The sequence below is a fragment of the Phaethon aethereus genome (genome assembly GCF_964289735.1).
Source record: "Phaethon aethereus genome assembly, chromosome: 18".
Lineage (NCBI taxonomy): Eukaryota > Metazoa > Chordata > Aves > Phaethontiformes > Phaethontidae > Phaethon > Phaethon aethereus.
The window spans coordinates 10,078,024-10,096,096 of NC_138594.1; the positions used below are offsets into that span (position 1 = coordinate 10,078,024).

Consider the following 18,073-nt stretch of genomic DNA (forward strand, 5'->3'; position numbering starts at 1 on the left):
AGATTACTCTCTCTTTTTTTAGAGAAGTTAAACAGGATCTTTCTCTCCTACCTGGACAGCCACAGTGTGAGCAAAACAAAACAATGATGCAATTTCCTATCTATGGGGAGTTACTTTGATGAACAAAACAGCAATTTTAACATTAACCACAATGCAGCAACAATACCGCAGAGCAACCTCTTGTCCACTCCTGCTAAGCTTGCCTGGAACAATTCCCAATGAGCTACAGTTACTTCTTTGCAGCATTTGAAATGATTCCTGAAATGTGGTCATGCATGCTAAGGTTTACTGCTAATTGTTTCATGAAATATTTGCTATGCGTTTCTTGACAGCAATCTGCAATTTAAAACCAAATTTCTGTAGATGTACAGCCCTCAGTGTTTTCTTTTCTATTTTAATCGTATCCCTTTGCCACTTTACTATGGCAAAGTTGTCTTTTTTTTAAAAATACTTTAATGTATGGTTCCATTTCAACTTTTTTTTTCAACCCAGGACAGTACTAATTCTGTAAAGGCACTTTTCAGCAGGTGTCATTCAACTCTTGCAGCTCCCAACTTACCACAACGGTTACCCCTTCATGCACCATTGATGGCGATGCATACAAACTTGTGGAGTATTTCCCTACATATAGAGTTGGTCTGGGAAAAAACAGGAAGTGTTAGAAAGAAGTAGACAGATGGATGTTTTACCGTCTTAGCTAAACCCTTGGCAACACAACTCTGCAGAACGAATGCATGAGTTTCTGAAAGCATCAATATTTAGATCTTGAAAAGCCTGGATCTGTAAAATTGTTTTAAGTACTGCTGCACTATGAAGCCTTTCTTTTTAATTATGAAAGCATTATTAGTTCATTATTAGTTCATTATTCACATCACAATTACTCTTTTGACATAACTCATGTCGTGTTTCTGCATTATTCAATAACTGGTATTTGCCAAAATGCCATGCACCCCTTTTACAGTGTGAAAAGCTTCACACTACACAAAACAATTCCATTCCACATTATAAGAAACTATTCAACACAGAACATCTGATAAAAGTTACGAATATACATTTCTTAAGTTTATGATAGATTTTTTTTGTCTCTCCTTTAGAGAGCAAAAGATCAGATATGATGTAAAATAATGGCTGGAGAACTAGAGCTGCTTTTATGTATTCTTTTCATCATCCTGAAACTTGTAGAAATTGTGTGAATGTATATTGTTTTAATGACAAAGCTCTGTCAAATAGACAGTGAGAACAACAGGAATATTGATGCTCACGTCAGCTTGCTCTTGGTCTCCGTTTCCTTTGGGAAAGGATATTTCCACTTGGTAATGTGTCCAACCTCCCCAGACATGAACGTCAAGTATCGCAGAGTTTCTATCCCCACGTTAGTGTGCATAACTTTCCGTAATCCTTCACGTTGCCAGATGTAAAAAGCTACCACGGGAGAAGCGTAATTCTGAATCCACAGTACGTCCCCAGACTCACTGTCTACGGTCACCACCAGTCCATCGCCATTAGACACAAAGTGGGACATTTCTACAATATACAAATATACAGGAGATTATCTGGATTGCTGCAGACACAATTTTAGTAATGCATATTAATGGTTCAAGCCTTACGTTAACTCTGGAGTTGCAAAAGAATAGCTGATCAGCGAATCAGTTGTCAGAACAGGGTGGATAGAAGTTCAGCTGCAATCTAACAGCACTGCAATAGCTTTTTCTGAGTGTGCATCACAGCTTAGATTAGCTTCCTCTCTTGCCCCTTTTCACCAAATTTTAAAAAGTTTTCTCTTCAAGAGCTGTACCTTCTTAGATTCAATTTACCTTAAGCTGCCTAACAGGATCTAGACGTTATGGCACATGAAGGATAAAAACTAGCAGATGCATATCAACTGCACAAAAATCAGACAGGCAGCCTGACCTATCAATTACAGAAAAATACCAGATTTTTGCCTGTATGCAAAACCCACAGCCAATATGTGGGGACAAAACCAAAAGACAAAAACCAGCAATTAAATTCTTACTGTATTTTATGTCTTCATCAGGCAGAGTAGCTGCATAATCAAAATAGGTGGCATTCCATCGCAGCTCCTTCTTCTTGGTGTCATACATTGTGATCGTGTACTCTGTTAAAAAATATACAGTCTGTGAAGCAAAAAAACCTATGAGAGAACAGAATCAATCATCTCAAATCTGAGACACTCTTCACCACACACACCACTTATTGCTCTCTGCACTTCATTTTCCCAACACTCCTGATAAGTAAACTGTTCATAGCTGTTAAAGATAATACCCCATCCACTCATACACTGACCTACAGGAACTCAGAACAAGCCCTGCAGACAGGTACTGCCCATGGTACGAGTACTTTGTTTTTACGGCACAGCTTCTTCTGAAGTACTTTGTTTGACTCACAAGTTTCCAGACCCTGCGTTCTAAAATCCAGCATACTGTGTTCTGTAACTGAACCATCACACTTAAAGAACACATTAATACAGAGGTTAAACAACAAGTCTATAACATATTCCTTTTTACTAGTCTAATTTTAGCAGTTATTTAGACTACTGCATTTGTAATTTCAGTGGATATGCTGTATCTCTGTTTTCTTTAAAGAGTTTTTATGAAAACTTTATGTTATAGAGCGAACTTGAGGTCACAGCTGCTCCTGGAATGCACTGTTAAATAGAATATAAATGCCACTTAGTCACCAAGAAGAGCAATCACCATGCCTACTGCCAAAGTTTAAAAAAGCCAATATCCTTCTGCTGCTATAAAAAGTTAATAATTTTTCTGTGTACAGTCTAAAAATCATAATTTACAGAAGTTTTTCTAAGAAATAAACTTGAAAACCTGAGCTAATCACAAGGTCCTTTGTTATGATCCTAAATTTTAAAAACGACGACAACAACAAATTTCCTTCTAAGCTGCAGAAAAAAAAAGCATATGACCTGTTCTCCCAATATAGAGGAGGGATGTTGATGGGCAAAGACTTTCTGCAAACGAGGAAGTCAAGGTTTGCTGCTTCTCCCCAGTCATGAGGTCAATCACGTACCAAACATCCTGCTTTTTACCTGAAATCATAATTTAAGCCACATTACCATTCAGTTGTAAAACTGCACTTCCATCAAGCTTTTCAGTCTTTTTTCTTTAGTAGACTCATGAGCTTAACACGAATAAAGCATTTTAATAAAATTTTATTTTAATAATACAGTAAATATTTTAATAAAAATATTTTATATACTTTTCCTATAAATATATCTTATTTAATTAAACAATTTCTCATAGTCAGGCTCAGTTTCATCATTTAGCACTACTGGCCAATCCCAAATATTGACAAGAAAAACTAAATACAATATTTAGAATGGTAAGTACTATTGGCTGAATTATTTTTCACCCTGACAATACCTAACAGAGTTCTGAGTGTAGAAGATCCTGTGAGCTAGTAGAAGAGGAGACTGAAATGCTAATGTTGAAGGACAGCAGGTGGAAAAAATTGTGAGGGTCTACACATTTCACATTGATTAAGGATTGTAATCCTAACATCCCACTCCAGACTATGTGAGTCATGACCTTAAATATTTCTTCAATAATATACCTATTGTTTTTAGAAGCTTCAAATAACCATTTTTCACTCCTTTCCTAAAGAGATGCAAAGTAGAGAACCAGAGGTAGGTATTGGCCCCTCAGGAAATTAAAAAAAGCAGTACTAAGTTTATCTTGATCCTTCACACATTTTACTGTTGTAGTAAGCAACAACTGTCCTTCCTTCTCCCTTTCTCCTCCCAAATCCATCAAATTAGAATGCGTCAGGTCAGTGAGCCGTAAATGTTATTATTTGTAGTATAAATGAACTGACTATCTCAGATAATGGAGGATGTCTAACCATGTTGCAATGGGATTTCTTACTTAATTATAACAGTCAGGTAGTCAATGACATTTATAAGCGTAAGAAAATTTTAAGAAGTCACATTTTGTTGAGAGATAGCATGTCAAGAAACCAAAAAACCCCATACAGGCTATTCACTACTTAGGAAACCTATTTTCTCATTCAAGAAAAGTAGTTGATTTTTAATCTTCAAACAGTAATTGAATTCTGTATTAATCAGATTTTCTGTCATCAGAAAGGTTCATGAAAAACCCAAAATAAAGCATATTTCACAGTATCAAAGAATCACTAAGGTTGGAAAGGACCTCAAGATCATCAAGTCCAACCATTAATCCAGGGCCACCATGTTCCCTAAACATGTCCTGAAGTGCCACATCCACACGTTTTTTGAACACTTCCAGAGATGGTGACTCCACCACCTCCCTGGGCAGCCTGTTCCAATGTTTGACCACCCTCTTGGTGAAGAAATTTTTCCTAATATCCAATCTAAACCTCCCCTGGCGCAACTTGAGGCCATTTCCTCTCGTCCTATCACTAGTTAGTTGGGAGAAGAGACCAAGACCCACGTCGCTACAACCCCCTTTCAGGTAGTTGTAGAGAGTGATAAGGTCTCCCCTCAGCCTCCTCTTCTCCAGACTAAACAACCCCAGTTCCCTCAGCCACTCCTCAGAAGACTTGTGCTCCAGCCCCCTCACCAGCTTCGTTGCCCTTCTCTGGACACGCTTCCAGCACCTCAGCATCCTTCTTGTAGTGAGGGGCCCAAAACTGAACACAGTATTCAAGGTGCAGTCTGTCTGGGAGTCTCTACATTTTGTGGTCACTGAACATATAACGATCTAAAACAGATTAAGTTTGAGCTCACCCATGTACAGGATCCCATCTGAACTGCGACAGGGAGATGCCTGCACCAGCTCCGGGATAGTAAATGGCAGTTTCTAGGGGAAAAAAAACAAAACAAGACAATAAAAGCTTATTCACATTGGTGTGATGGTCTTCACATTTGTTCACAGAAAAGGGTGGTCAGAAAACTTCAGAAATCTCAAATGACAGTTTTTTATTGTTTGTTTGTATTATTGCAGTGCCTGAGAACTCAAAATTGCAGGTTAAGGCCCTGCTCTGCAAACCCAGAACAGACAGAAGTCTGTCTCAGTGAGTTTACAACAGGAGAAATGCCTGTAGAATGGAAGAACTACTTGCAGCTGAGAGGTTAGGAGGCCAAGGCTCTGGGGTTTTAAGGTCTACCATCATCACTTATAAACTGTCTGGGCTTCAACATACCAACTTCAACGTGGTTTAATTGTCTCACCTGTAATGAGTACAAAATGGCTCTCCACAGGACCGTACAGCAACATTTATAAAGGCCAGATATCTTCATACAAATCAAACTGTTGAGAGGGCGTAGCATGAATCTCTGACTGAAGAGGTCTTGAGATCCTGCCAAGCTTATATTGCACTTACAGAATGCGTGACAATCCTCACTAAGTTTTAAGAGACTTTTACTGGGATGAGGTCACAAGAGTAACAGACAAGCTGTACCAACAATGAAGATCAGGCCTTCGCTAAGTTTACTTAAGTGGGCTAAAATTACTCCACACTTGCTTAAAGCTTTTATAATAGTGATTCTAAACAGAAATTAAGTTACTTCAATTCAAAAAGAGAGGAGATTAACAGAATAAAGGAATAGATTCAAGTAGATTGATGCTTCCTGGATTCACCCAGGAAAAGAACCAAGAATCATTTTGCAAGTTATGCTCTGGCTGTACTAGGGGGTGGGGGGAGTGGTGAGGAAATGCTAAAATATTTAACAATTATTAAAATTCTTAAGGGAAATCATAGCAGCTGCCAGAGAAAAGAAACTTATGGGAAGCCAAACATTTTATCTGAGTAACACCACAAAGTTTAAAAACAAGTCAAACGTTAGCTAGTATCTGTGAGTTACATGGATCGGTGACTATTTTGAAAAGGTTCGGCATTTTTGTCTGCTTACTAAATCTTATAAAGACATCTTCTAAAGGTGTCAGCACAGAACATATTAATATTGCCTTTTGACAGATGTTTTAGAAAGTAAGTATTTGGGTGAAAGTGACAATATCTGATTTGTGTTATTCCAGGTACACCTTTCCCATCAAATCGTACAAAGATTATACCACATAAATTTTATTTGTCGTCATCATCATTATTTCAGCAAGTCACAGAAAAATAGTACAAGTGGACAAAACATACATGTTGTTGATATTTTCAGGCGGAAGTTATTTCCTGACAATCACAAGAAACGTGGCAACTTTCTTCTCTAATAAAATAAAGTATGTTTTCACATAGCTGCTAGCAACACAATGTAGGGCACTGTCATTCCACAAGCTTGTATCCTAACATTGGCACAGGCAGTGCACGCTGGTTTTTGGCTAGTCTGATCAAGCTTTTCCAAGAAACTGGTGCACTTCCATTAGACGGTACAAAAGCTGCAAAACTTTACAGTACTGTCAAGAAAGCAGAAAGTTCCCTTATCCTTCATGCGAGTCTGATTAAGAATTTTTAGAAAAGTGCCCTAATCAGAAGAGGGAATTTAAAAACTTTACTTACAGTCAAGCCTTCACTATTCTTGCCACCAAGGGTATATAAACTGCCATCATTTGGGTCTGGAAGAAATGCTGGCCTAGGATTTAAGCAGCAATTATAGATGATAAAAAATGTATTGTGCTTCTCAGAGAACAGGAAAGCAACTATAGTCAGTACTGGCTTTACCGAGAAGTTCATCTAACATTAAATTTTTTACTCTGTATTATCCATTTTTTGAAGTGTCATTTATTAACTGAAAATAAAAAAAAAATAAAGAAGTTTCAGAACTGATATAAGGTAAGATTACTACATTTGAAAATTCAAAGATCCAAATGTGGCAGGTAATCACTTGGGTGAAAGCTTTTAAACAAGACCTATATGCTTTTAAAATGCCACAGATTTAAAAACAAACCAAACAAATAAACAAAAACAGCAGAAGGAAGGAAAGGAACAATAAAAGAGTTGCCAGAACTAAGTAAATTTAAGAGGTAAAGGCAACCCCCTCCCCTCAAACTACAAAAAACCCAAACCAACCCCAACATCAAAAAGAAACCACAAGAAAGAATGAATGTTACCACTGACTTCAGAGACATAAAGTTAAAGCCCCACATTTTCTAGTTAAATGTGAGATTGCTATGCTGGAGGAAGTACTCTGAAGCAACAGCTTGAGGGTTTCATTTGAAGATGCTGGCAGTGGTGGTGGTTGGAGTTTCCTATGCTTCACTATTTTTAGTCTTTTATTTGAAGAGAATAAAGAGTACAAAACCCAGAGATCACTCCCTAGCTGTTTCTGTTGTTTTTAAAGCTGCTCAATTAAGATTCTAGCACAGTTAGCACACTTAATCTCTAAATCTGAGCAAAGGCTTGACAGAGGAGTCTGCAGACAGGATGTTTCTTCTTAGCGCTACAAATAAGAGAATTATACGTAGCTAATTATATCCTTTCTGTATCTGCTCTCTAAACCACCTTACATTGACTTATGCAAGGTATGCAACCTTTCTAGAACATAGAATGGTTTGATTCAAATTAACCCAAATTTCAACATGTCAGCAAAAATCAAACAAGCAGTAAATGAGATAAAGGAAACAGACTTACTCTTCCACATGTATCGGCACCTGGAGTACAGGATCTGCATAAACCAAAAAAGAAAAAGTGATAATACTGGCAATTCAATTCCTTTAATTCCCTATAGGCAGGATTAAGCCAGGCCTGCAACAACTGGTCCTCTTTAAAAGGCTGATGCACGGAGTTTGAAAGGGGCCATCTCGGCAGCCTCCATGATCTCCTGCCTGGTCGTGAAACTAGGTTTGTAAAATGGGAAAGTACAAAGCACCTGAGAAGTTTTAAACCTTCTGAAGTTCTTTGCTCAGTTTTATCCACACTACTCCCCAGCTAGCCCTGGAAGAAGACTCGGAGAAGACAGCTGTACTGTATTGCATCTTGAGTTTTCTCCTTATTTCTCACTTCGGACAGAGCATAGAGACTGTTAGAACTGCCTGTACACACGTTCATAAACACCCTTGCTCTCAATATGTGTGTGTGATCGCTGGGCACCGGCTGCCCAGCAGGCAGCTGACCACAACTTGCAGCAACCGCTTTCGCTGCGCGGGCTTCAACAACCAATTTTACTTAAAACAAGCTACAGCAAATGGAACTTTGAAGACACTGTGAGAACAGGGGTAAAAAAAGTATGTATCTTGAGATTTTCTACTCTGTATTTTATGAAATTTTGCTGCTTTGTGTCTCAGGTACCTTGTGTATCAGGCAGGTAAGAGTATGCTTTCTAGCCAACTCAATACTTAATTTAAAACGCAACATGCAAACTGAAAGCCTGGTGCTACACCTATGGAAATGAACAGAGAAGACTGCCAATGATTAAGAGTGAGACTCCGACACCAGTCAGAAAAAAAACTCAGTTCCACTCCCTACTCCAAGATAAAACCTCTGTGATCAGCACATCACCAAAAAGAAAAACAGAAGTCTGCCAAGATACAAAATTACCTCAAACCTGATTTTTTCACTTAAATAATTTCCGCACTAAAATTTATCCAAAAATACACATTACATAAAAATCAAAATGTTTGGAAACAATCTCCCAGCAGTTGGTATTTTGAGTGATCAGAATCACAGTTTAGCTTTCATCAACAAAAAGAAGTTCTGAAATAAAAACTGTTAAACAATGCTAAATCTAAATCCTTACATATTAAAAGATAAACTAAGATAAAAGGTAAATTAAGAACAATAATTTTATTTTAATGTAAGGTGATGTGATCTCAAAAGTACTGAGGCCTCAAAAAATCCTGAATCATGGGATTTTCAATCCTGATGCCAAAACCACAAAAGTTCCCAGTTTTGTAAGACATACTCTACAACTTCCAAAACAAATATATGTGCTTATTTATGGGTATCTTGGCAGAAAGTAACTCAGAAGTCAAGAGGATGCAAGCTATCTTCGCTTCTGCACGGGAAATCAAACCATGACACTAGAATAAGCCTGAGTAAGAAGACAAAAAATGACAAAGTAAACAAATACTGTTTTTTCACCTGTTCTGTCTCCCTGCAAACATCATGATGCTACAGGAAGGAAATAAGAACAAAACCAATGATGTTTTGAGAGCCTTTGGCTGGGAAACTGTCACAGATTCTGGACAGCTTGGGTGTACTGTGGTATTTGCAGAGCAAAGCAAGACAAGAACAAGAAATTCAGGGTTCATTTCTTATAAAGTCTCTACCACTCTGCAGTATATTGCACCACACGAACTGCTGGGTTTGATGGTAACAGCCTAGGAGCATGTCCCTTCCTTTTCATGTAAGAGATTAAAAAACATAAGAAACTCCTAGCCAAAACAGACCTCTAACAGCAACGCACCTGAATACAGCCGTCACCAAAAGATGCACACATTATATCAGAGACAAAAAGAAAGCACAATATGAGGAATAACAGTAAAGCTATTTTTATTTTCATCAATTTCTTTTCACAATAGTAAAATTCTCAGAGCAGCTTTGTTCAAAACATAACTACGTATTTTTTTAATTCCTCTTTAAGCCTAAAAAATATTCCAGATACATCCTCAAAGCCGTCAGAATAAACTACTCACAAGCATATTAAGCTTCTGGGCACAACCCAATTAACTGGAGAGGGAGCAGTGCTCTACTCAAACACTGAATCATACTACGCCTAGCAAACTCACCGCTCAGCGAGCAGAGTCGTGAGGGCTCATGCTTTACCTGTTTCCCTCATCACATGGTTACTCGCCGCTGCACTGGCATCTCCTGCATTGGGAAGAACAGCGTCAAACAGAGTCTCCCTCCCCATCACAGCAAATTCCCTCTAACACAGGGGCCCTGCAGACCTGCAGAGCTGTAGAAACCCACTGGAGGGCACAGACACAGCCTGGTCATCTTACCTTATCTTATCCTGAGAGCCCCAGGCACAGGGCAGCAAAAAGGCTGAGATAGTTTAGCTGGTACTCTTAACAGTCCTAGGCACTGACATGTAGTCACAGAAGTTGGATAGCAAGAATACCTATCCTGAGTAATTTTTCTCTTAATGATGAATTCTCACCATTACCACTGTTCACTGATGTAAGGCAGGAATGCTATGCCAGTGCAGAGCTCCACATTATATCACAAACTCCATTTAATTTATTGAGAACCCAAGTACACATCAAAAGGCCCTAAGAATAATTAACATTCAAAGAAAGGAGCTAAGTGATTCATCGTTATGTATCTGTCTCTACAGACCACGCTGCTTAGTCAGACCTTTATTCCATTAACTACATCAAGCAATTCATTTCTATCCCTTGTGTGAAGAAACTGGTTTCAGGATATGTTGGGAGGGATCCACCCTCCCCGCTCCAAACTTACAGCTGATTATATGCCAATTATTTCTTAGTGTTCGCTTCAAGTATTCTACGAGCTTTATGATATCTATGCAACACATGGTGACTTACAACATCATCTCTCCATTACCACAGAAAGGCAAGAAAGAAACAAGCATTAGCTGACCATTATATAAAGTGGTTCAACTCGGGAGCTGAACTGCTAGGTTGAATTGGTAAAAGCAAACAAACATCAAGTTTATATACTCAACGTATCCATAAGTCTAAGTGAACTAAACTAAAAGAAGAGAGAGACATGAAAGGCTAGAGTTTTTATAATCATAAATGCTTCATGGTAAGCAAAACTCTCACAGTTTTGTGAAAAAAACAGCATCATAAATCAGCAGAAAATGGCACCTGCCTCAGTTAAGTAAGATTTAATGCAAATGTTACAAGCATTGCTAAAGGCAAAAGCCAATCAAACTTTGCAAGTCTCTTGACTAACTGATTACACAGAGAGTGTGTCACTTGGTAAAAAATAAACTGTCGCCTGTGGTGATGATGACTATGGCTAGAGAACAGCAATCTTCACTAACAGTACTTGAGCAACTTCATCCTCTCTACAAACACCTTCTCTTCAAATGATCATTAGTGGTAACAAAGCTGCACAACTTGTGTTTGAAGTGATAACTGACTGCATATACATTGTTTAAGTACAGCAATGCAGATTTCCTTTGCAATCACTTTCTAGTCAGCCTAGGCAAAGCATAAGAAAACAGCTTCCTGTCTAAAGTATCTTCAGAAACTTTTAATTTTAATAAAAGGACTGCTTATTCTCTGAATTAAATGGAGGTGTGAAGTTGTTATATGAAATTACAGTATAAAACTAGTACTATCTGCATCAAGTTCCAAATTTTACACCTGCACTGTTACTGACATAACACAGCACGCATTCAACAGTAGAACAGGACAGAACGCAGTTTCCTCAAACATTAGTGTTTCAGTTTTGGTTTTTTTCGAAGAATGCTCAGGAAAACCTGAACAATTACAGGAAATTTCAAAGGTAGATTATGTTTTCTAGCAACTGATCCTGGTTTGTCCATGACATTTGCAGGAGAGTCTGGTTAGTAATGCTCTCCTATAGCTCCCTCTCTGCCTCCAAAATACAGTGGATAATAATAGCACATTACAGCATTTTTGGACTGATAACTTGATTTCATTTAATTTTCTAAGAATGGGCAAACTACTTTTTAAAAAAATAGTGCTCCACTTTGGTCAAACTATCTCAAAGATCTGAGAAGTATTGCATGATTTTATTGACTATGTAGCACCATAATAGTGAAAGAACACACACATATATATATGCAATATTTACTTGCATTAAGCCTTTACCCCTAAGCTTGTATTTCTGAAAGCTTTTGGAAAAATGTCACTTATAACCATTTCACCTATAAATGTATCCTACACTTTAATAAATGATGCCAGAAATCTCACTGATGTCTCTTCAACTTCTGTAGTGAGTTCTTCTGAAGCACTCATGCATATTAGAAGACATGAATGAAAGCCTTATGACAAGTTCCAAGCTGTTCAGTGTGGGCCGTACAGAAACATCACGCTCATGAGAAAGTCCTTAAACTTTTCTTTAGTATCATGTCTTCAATAACAATAACAGTGCTTCATCAGAAGTGAAAAAAATCCTACTTTTACTTGTTTTGTCAGTAACTGAAATTTGATTTACTAACAATGATAAAAAAGAAGTAGATGGAACAAAATAAGATGTTATTACAAAGCAGTAGGAAATTTTTTTAGTACTTACTGGCACAGGAACCAAAACACTGATTATTCTGATGGCTTCCTGCAACATTTAAGTGTTGTATATGAACTGTTAGAAAGCATTTAGTATCAGTATCTGCTTCATTTCCATGCATGAGGCTATTCACAATGAGTGAACACAAAGTCATGGAGGAGTCTATTTTCTGAAGTGAAAGGAATTCTCCTTTCACTACTAGCACTATCCACCTGGAAGGAGGCTGTGGAGAACCATTTCTCTACATTTTTAGCTACTGGGGTGATGTAAATTTTCTTAACATTTTCATGATCTTGAACTAAGGTTGTAACTCTGCGAAGATACTTTGAAGACAAACAATGAACTCTTTACAATCACTGTTATGTGGTTTGGGACATATTCCAACTTTTATTTCAAAGGTTGTTTTGAAATAAGAACTCTGAGATAAAAAGAGAATCTTGAGTTTAATTTATTGTTGTCAGGTCTTACAATAGTTTTCATATGCTTGAATACAGACTAGTAAAAGAATGAGTCGTCTGATAACTGAAGTCACCTTTTGCTCCACAACGGGTCAAACGGAAAAAGTTCTTGCAAAAGTCCCAGAACTGAGGCCTTATCTTCTCTTCAACAGCTCAGCAGTCAAGTGTTAACATGCTGAGACTGGAATCACGTAATCCTGCTTTCAAAATTTCCCTGAACTGCAGTTCCCTGTAATTAAGTAAATCATTCTAATAGGCCCGATCTGTTCCAATACCAACAACAGTGGTGATAACCACTGAACAAAGCAGTAAGTATTCTGTATTGGACCAAAAACTTTACAGAGAAAATGAGATAGAACTGTGATAAAAATATATCTGCTTCTCCCTTAAGCTTCCATTCCCTGCAGCAGAGGAAAAGCGAACTTCTTGCACTGTCCTACATAAAGCTTTTGGTATGATATCATGTCCAAAAGCTTTCCACTTTCTAAACTAAGAAAACAAAGATGTCAAAACATCTATGGACTATGGGGCAGGGGTGAGTCAGGAAGCAGGACACCATCCTGTAAATATCCCCAGGATATGGAATGGATGGAAAATTGAGTTTTCTATAGATACTTCCATGGGTTTCCAATTTGTTTTTTCCTGCAGCCTCCACTAAGGCAGAGTATGTTAATGATTCCTACATTAAAACCCTACGATTCAATACACACTAGCTTTAGTGAGTATCTGATCTGGTGATACACACCTGTGTGTAAACAAGCACATGCATGCACTATTAGTAAAACATTGCCACTGATACTCTTCGTTAAATTAATTCAGCAAAGTGTATTAATGCCCACAAGCACTGGGAGTTCAAGGGCATCAGTAGAGTAGAAATGCCATTAAAAAAACTGCTGATACATCTCCTTGTCATTGCAGGACTTCAAAAATGTTATCCTGGAAGAACTGAAAAGCTTTCATTTTTACAAGTTAGTAAAAAGATTTGTAAAATAACTGTGTCAAGAAAAAAAGAATTAAACCAATATTGGTCCTAGATTATGAAGGCTTATTCTAGAACTCTTTATTCACAAGTACAGCAGTTATTAGAAACCTGTTAACATAACAACTGTCCAGTAATTTAGTAAATTATTTGGCTCAGTTACACCTCCCTGAAATTAAGATTTTGACCTGCCAGCAGGGAGATGTCCCAACACAGTTTTGGTTGCATCACAGTCAGAAAATATTTGTGCCTGTATCATCTGTTTGTGAGTGGGCAGAAGTACATGACATGTTTCAGATTATTCTGAAATAATTCTAACCATATTTTGCATACATATATGGAAAAAAGCTATATATACAATTTTTGAAACTGTAACCATGATGCTAAATATAAAGCATTTGACTTTTCTCCATATTTCACAAACACAGGATAAGATAAAATTTGCCCTTTGACCAAAACCCAAGTCTTTTCTAATGCACAAGACAGAGTTGCACATTTTCATCACTGTAATGTGCCCTAGGTAGAACATACGAAACCAATGACTGAAAAGGAGAAGTGGGAGATTCTGAAACAGCAAATGGGTAAGTTGCTGCCCCACTGGAATGAGCTGGAAAAAACGGTTTCCTGACCTGAGGCCCTACCATAAGATTTGGGCTAACGGGCCAGTTGAAAATTGTGGCGTCCTCGCCTGCTGTTGCAATTACTGTAAATGAGGTTAGAGATACTAACAAACTATCTTCTGGAATTTGCTGAAAAGAATACTGTTCTACAATTGCTTTGTTTTGACAATCTTTATTAATTTACAGCTATGCACAAAGATATTTCTGCTTGCCTAGGAATAACCACTGTTAAAACAACAGGACCTACAGACCCCAGATTTGCCCTTTAGAATCTCCGTATTGCATACCATTAGGAGGTACAGTCTTTGTATCCTTGTCTTATCACGACTAGTCCACTGAAGTCCATAGGTTATGACTAAGGTATCAGAAATCAAAACCTTTTAAATTGATTGTGGGCCATCGGGGGGGTTTTATTGCTACAGAGAACTGAGGATCGTAGCAAAATTTCTGCTGGCTCTAAATCTAGAGCCAAATCTGTATGTATTATACACATATATATTCTTGCAAATTACTTTGAATTAGTTCTTAGTGGAAAAGCTTTTAAAGAGCTGGTGAATGAAAAGAAAGATCGTTTTGAACAGACAGAAGGACACACAGAAGTGACTGTCAGAAGAACAGAGAAATACTCTGTCCAAGAGTACAGTTTGAAACACTGCATTCTTAACATCTCGAAGTTCAATATTCTGATCACTAAACTAAGCTCTTGAGTTAACAAAGATGTTAACAAACATGTAACATACAGGATGATCTTTAGAAAGATGTGAGGGAACAGGACAGTCTTAAAATCACATTCTTAAAGCTCACACTGAAATCAGAATTGTGAATATGAAGTCTGATATTAAGGAGAAAAGCATTCTCCAAGTTCTGTCTTGCCAACAGGTTTCTTGTCGCCATCTCTATCGATTTTCTCTGTCACTGCCTACTGCTTTCTTACCTGCACGTAAAAGCAAGCCTACAGTGCTGCACCCCTGTACCTTTCAGAAAGGTCTATAGGAAATGACAGAGGTTTCATTTCCAGCAATTTTGGGGAAGAGATTTCATCCTAAGTAGTAATCTTATTGAGTATGCTCACTATCTTGCTAGTGGCAAGTGCAGAAAACATGGGAGCCTGTCACACTGACAGTTAGAACTGACGGCTCCTTTTATTGATCAGATGGCACTAAGAGCCTTATTTAGTCTCTGACCTTAAATGCGTGCCGCACCCTTTCAATACCCTTGATATTACAATACAAGGTGTTTTTGTAGGGCCACAGCAGGAGCAAAGGTGCCTCTCGGAATTTTGGCGGGGGAAGAAGAGTGTGGGTTCTTTTACAAACTTTCCAACCATACTCCAGCTTTCCAAAGCCCAGGGAATGAGCCACATCAGTTACTTGACCACTGAAAAATCCTGAGAGCTGTCAGATAGTGGGACCCATCGAAGCCATCAGGAAATTAAGGTATTAAGCACCCTCAACAAGCAGGTCCACAACCTCCCTACATGTAACTGCAGGGAACACAGCTTTATTTCTGAACTACTGGGCAGTCCTATTACTAACACCCATTTTTTTGACTGCTTTATGGGGAGCACAAGTATTCAGGCTGCCTTTCTTGCCAGCACTACATGAAGGCTAGAAACCCAAACATACTATTGTGGTGATAACCACTGGCTCATTTACTCTGCATACCTAAGATAAGCTTCAGTGCTAAATTAAAAAAAAACACACATGGCAAGATTTTAATGTTTGTTTAAGTACTGCCTGATAATCAACACCACCTTGCTTTTCTCCTCAATTAAAAAAAAAATGTATATGAATTGCCTGTTGTTGAATACCCTTCTGCTTGTCCTGGTTTCAGCTGGGATAGAGTTAATTTCCTTCCTCATCGCTGGTATAGTGCTGTGTTTCAGATTTGGGATGAAAATAACATTGATAACACACTGATGTTTTCACTTGTTGCTAAGCAGTCAAGGCCTGCCAGCAAGAAGGCTGGGGGTGCATGGGGAGCTGGGAGGGGACACAGCCAGGACAGCTGACCCAGGCTGGCCAAAGGGATATTCCATATCATACGACGCCTTGCTCGGTATATAAACTGGGGGAGTTGCCCAGGGAGGTGCCACAGCTCAGGAACTAACTGGGCATCAGTCAGCGGGTGGTGAGCAATTGTGCTGTGCATCACTTGTTTTGTATATTCTTTTATCATTATTATCACTATTATTATTCTTTTTTTTCCTGTTCTATTAAACTGTGCTCATCTCAGCCCACGAGTTCTACCTTTTTTCGATTCGCTCCCTCATCCCGCTGGCAGGGGGGAGTGGTGAGCAAATGGCTGTGTGGTTGTTCCAGCTACCTGCCGGGTTAAACCAAAAGTGCAGTAATAAAACATTCTCTTCCTGATGAATGCTTCTGCAGGACTTCAAGTGACCTCCACAACTTCTCAAAAGAACATGAACTACAACACACAGTTCAGTGTCTGATAATCAGGGTAAAATGGCACCTGCAAGAACACTGCTTGCAATGCATGCGACTTCCCACTGGGTAATTCTCTATAACAATACAACTGTATTGTTCACAGGCAAGGTGCATCCAACAACTGTGTTTATACACTAATATTAATACTGAATTCTGCACTGTTAAATCTCTCCAGAGATTTAGCACAGCAAGATGGTAAGGACTTTTCATGGGTTTTTAGTTTCCAACACTGTCACATCTTTGTTGGGCTTCCCACCCACAGGGTGACTACCAACAAAAACAGTTTTGCAAAAACAAATAAAACCCCTCAAATTACAAATTAGTTCACCAAGTTGTATGTTCACCAAGAACCCTTGTTCCATGTACACTTAGAACTACGTTAACTCATGAAGCATGCTGTAACAATGGTAAGTACCACTAGGGTTTTTTTTCATTGACCCTTGTGTGTTTTTCTATTACACAGAAATAAACTAAAAGGCAATGAAGTGCTTTGCAAAAAGCAACTGAAGATACCTCATGTACGTAAGACACACAAAAATACATAGTTAGCAACAGAAAGAAAAAAAGAAGTCCTATAAAACTAGATTATCCAGTCTGGCAGTTCTACTGTACCAACAATAGTTTTGCAACTTTTTTTTAAACAAGGGAAGTTCCTTGAGCAATACACTCGGAGCAAGATCCTTTTCATTACCAAAGTGCCTTCATTTCTTCCTCAAAAAACCTCTTGCCACTTACTAGGTCTGGCTGCAAACAAATGCCAGTTGCGATATCCTTCTAGGATAGGACTACGTAGTATAGTCAGCTGAATGACAAGCAGAAACCAGTAAGCTTATAGCTATAGCAACAACAGAGGAGGAGGCTGATAACTTTTTTTTATGCAAGTCTGTTCAGAGAAAGGAGAGGTCTAAAGAGGAGATGGGGAAAATGTAATCACACCTATTAACCAAGATCCTTCAAGAAAATGCTTGCTCACCCCCTTTTCACTCCAAGAGGAGCTACAAAAGCATTCTTCGCTCATTTATGGAGTTAACTTTTTCTGGTAGATTTGCATTAAAATATAAATGGCTTCACAAATAAGAACAACTGATTTGTACTGCAGACTTCAGACATGCACAATCCATTTCCTACCATTTCAGCTCACTTACTGAACTAACATCATGTTTAAAAATAGAGGACAGAATGATGCAATCACTGTGACTCCTTTCCATTTGACCTGCTTTCAAATTTATTTCCTGAAGTCAACAGAAAATGCTACTATCACTTCTACCATATGTTATCAGTCCAACTAAAACAAATTTGTATTAAATATTGAGTTTTTCATGAAGACAGAAAGAGCTATCTCTGCTCAGTAATTAAAATTACAAAATCACTTCCAGTCACTGAGCAATATTAAATTTCTTTACAGAAGTGCAGTTCTTTTATTTTAAAAAAACTGTGCTGTTCCTAAACACCTATTATAGAAAAACAGACCTGAGGTTTACACGATATCCACTGCACCAGTGAATGTAG

General features: G+C 38.2%; 1 protein-coding gene across 1 annotated transcript in view; it reads right to left on the reverse strand.

Moving 5' to 3' along the window:
- Window positions 1-18,073, reverse strand: part of ERN1 (endoplasmic reticulum to nucleus signaling 1) — a gene marked incomplete at both ends in the record, with an annotated part of 38,210 nt that overhangs the window by 8,474 nt on the left and 11,663 nt on the right. Inside the window, 7 exons of the mRNA XM_082008099.1 lie at window positions 560-638; window positions 1,263-1,524; window positions 2,015-2,116; window positions 2,939-3,061; window positions 4,739-4,811; window positions 6,457-6,529; window positions 7,528-7,561. Coding sequence (XP_081864225.1) covers window positions 560-638; window positions 1,263-1,524; window positions 2,015-2,116; window positions 2,939-3,061; window positions 4,739-4,811; window positions 6,457-6,529; window positions 7,528-7,561 — 746 coding nt within the window. The remainder of the gene's footprint in view (window positions 1-559; window positions 639-1,262; window positions 1,525-2,014; window positions 2,117-2,938; window positions 3,062-4,738; window positions 4,812-6,456; window positions 6,530-7,527; window positions 7,562-18,073) is intronic.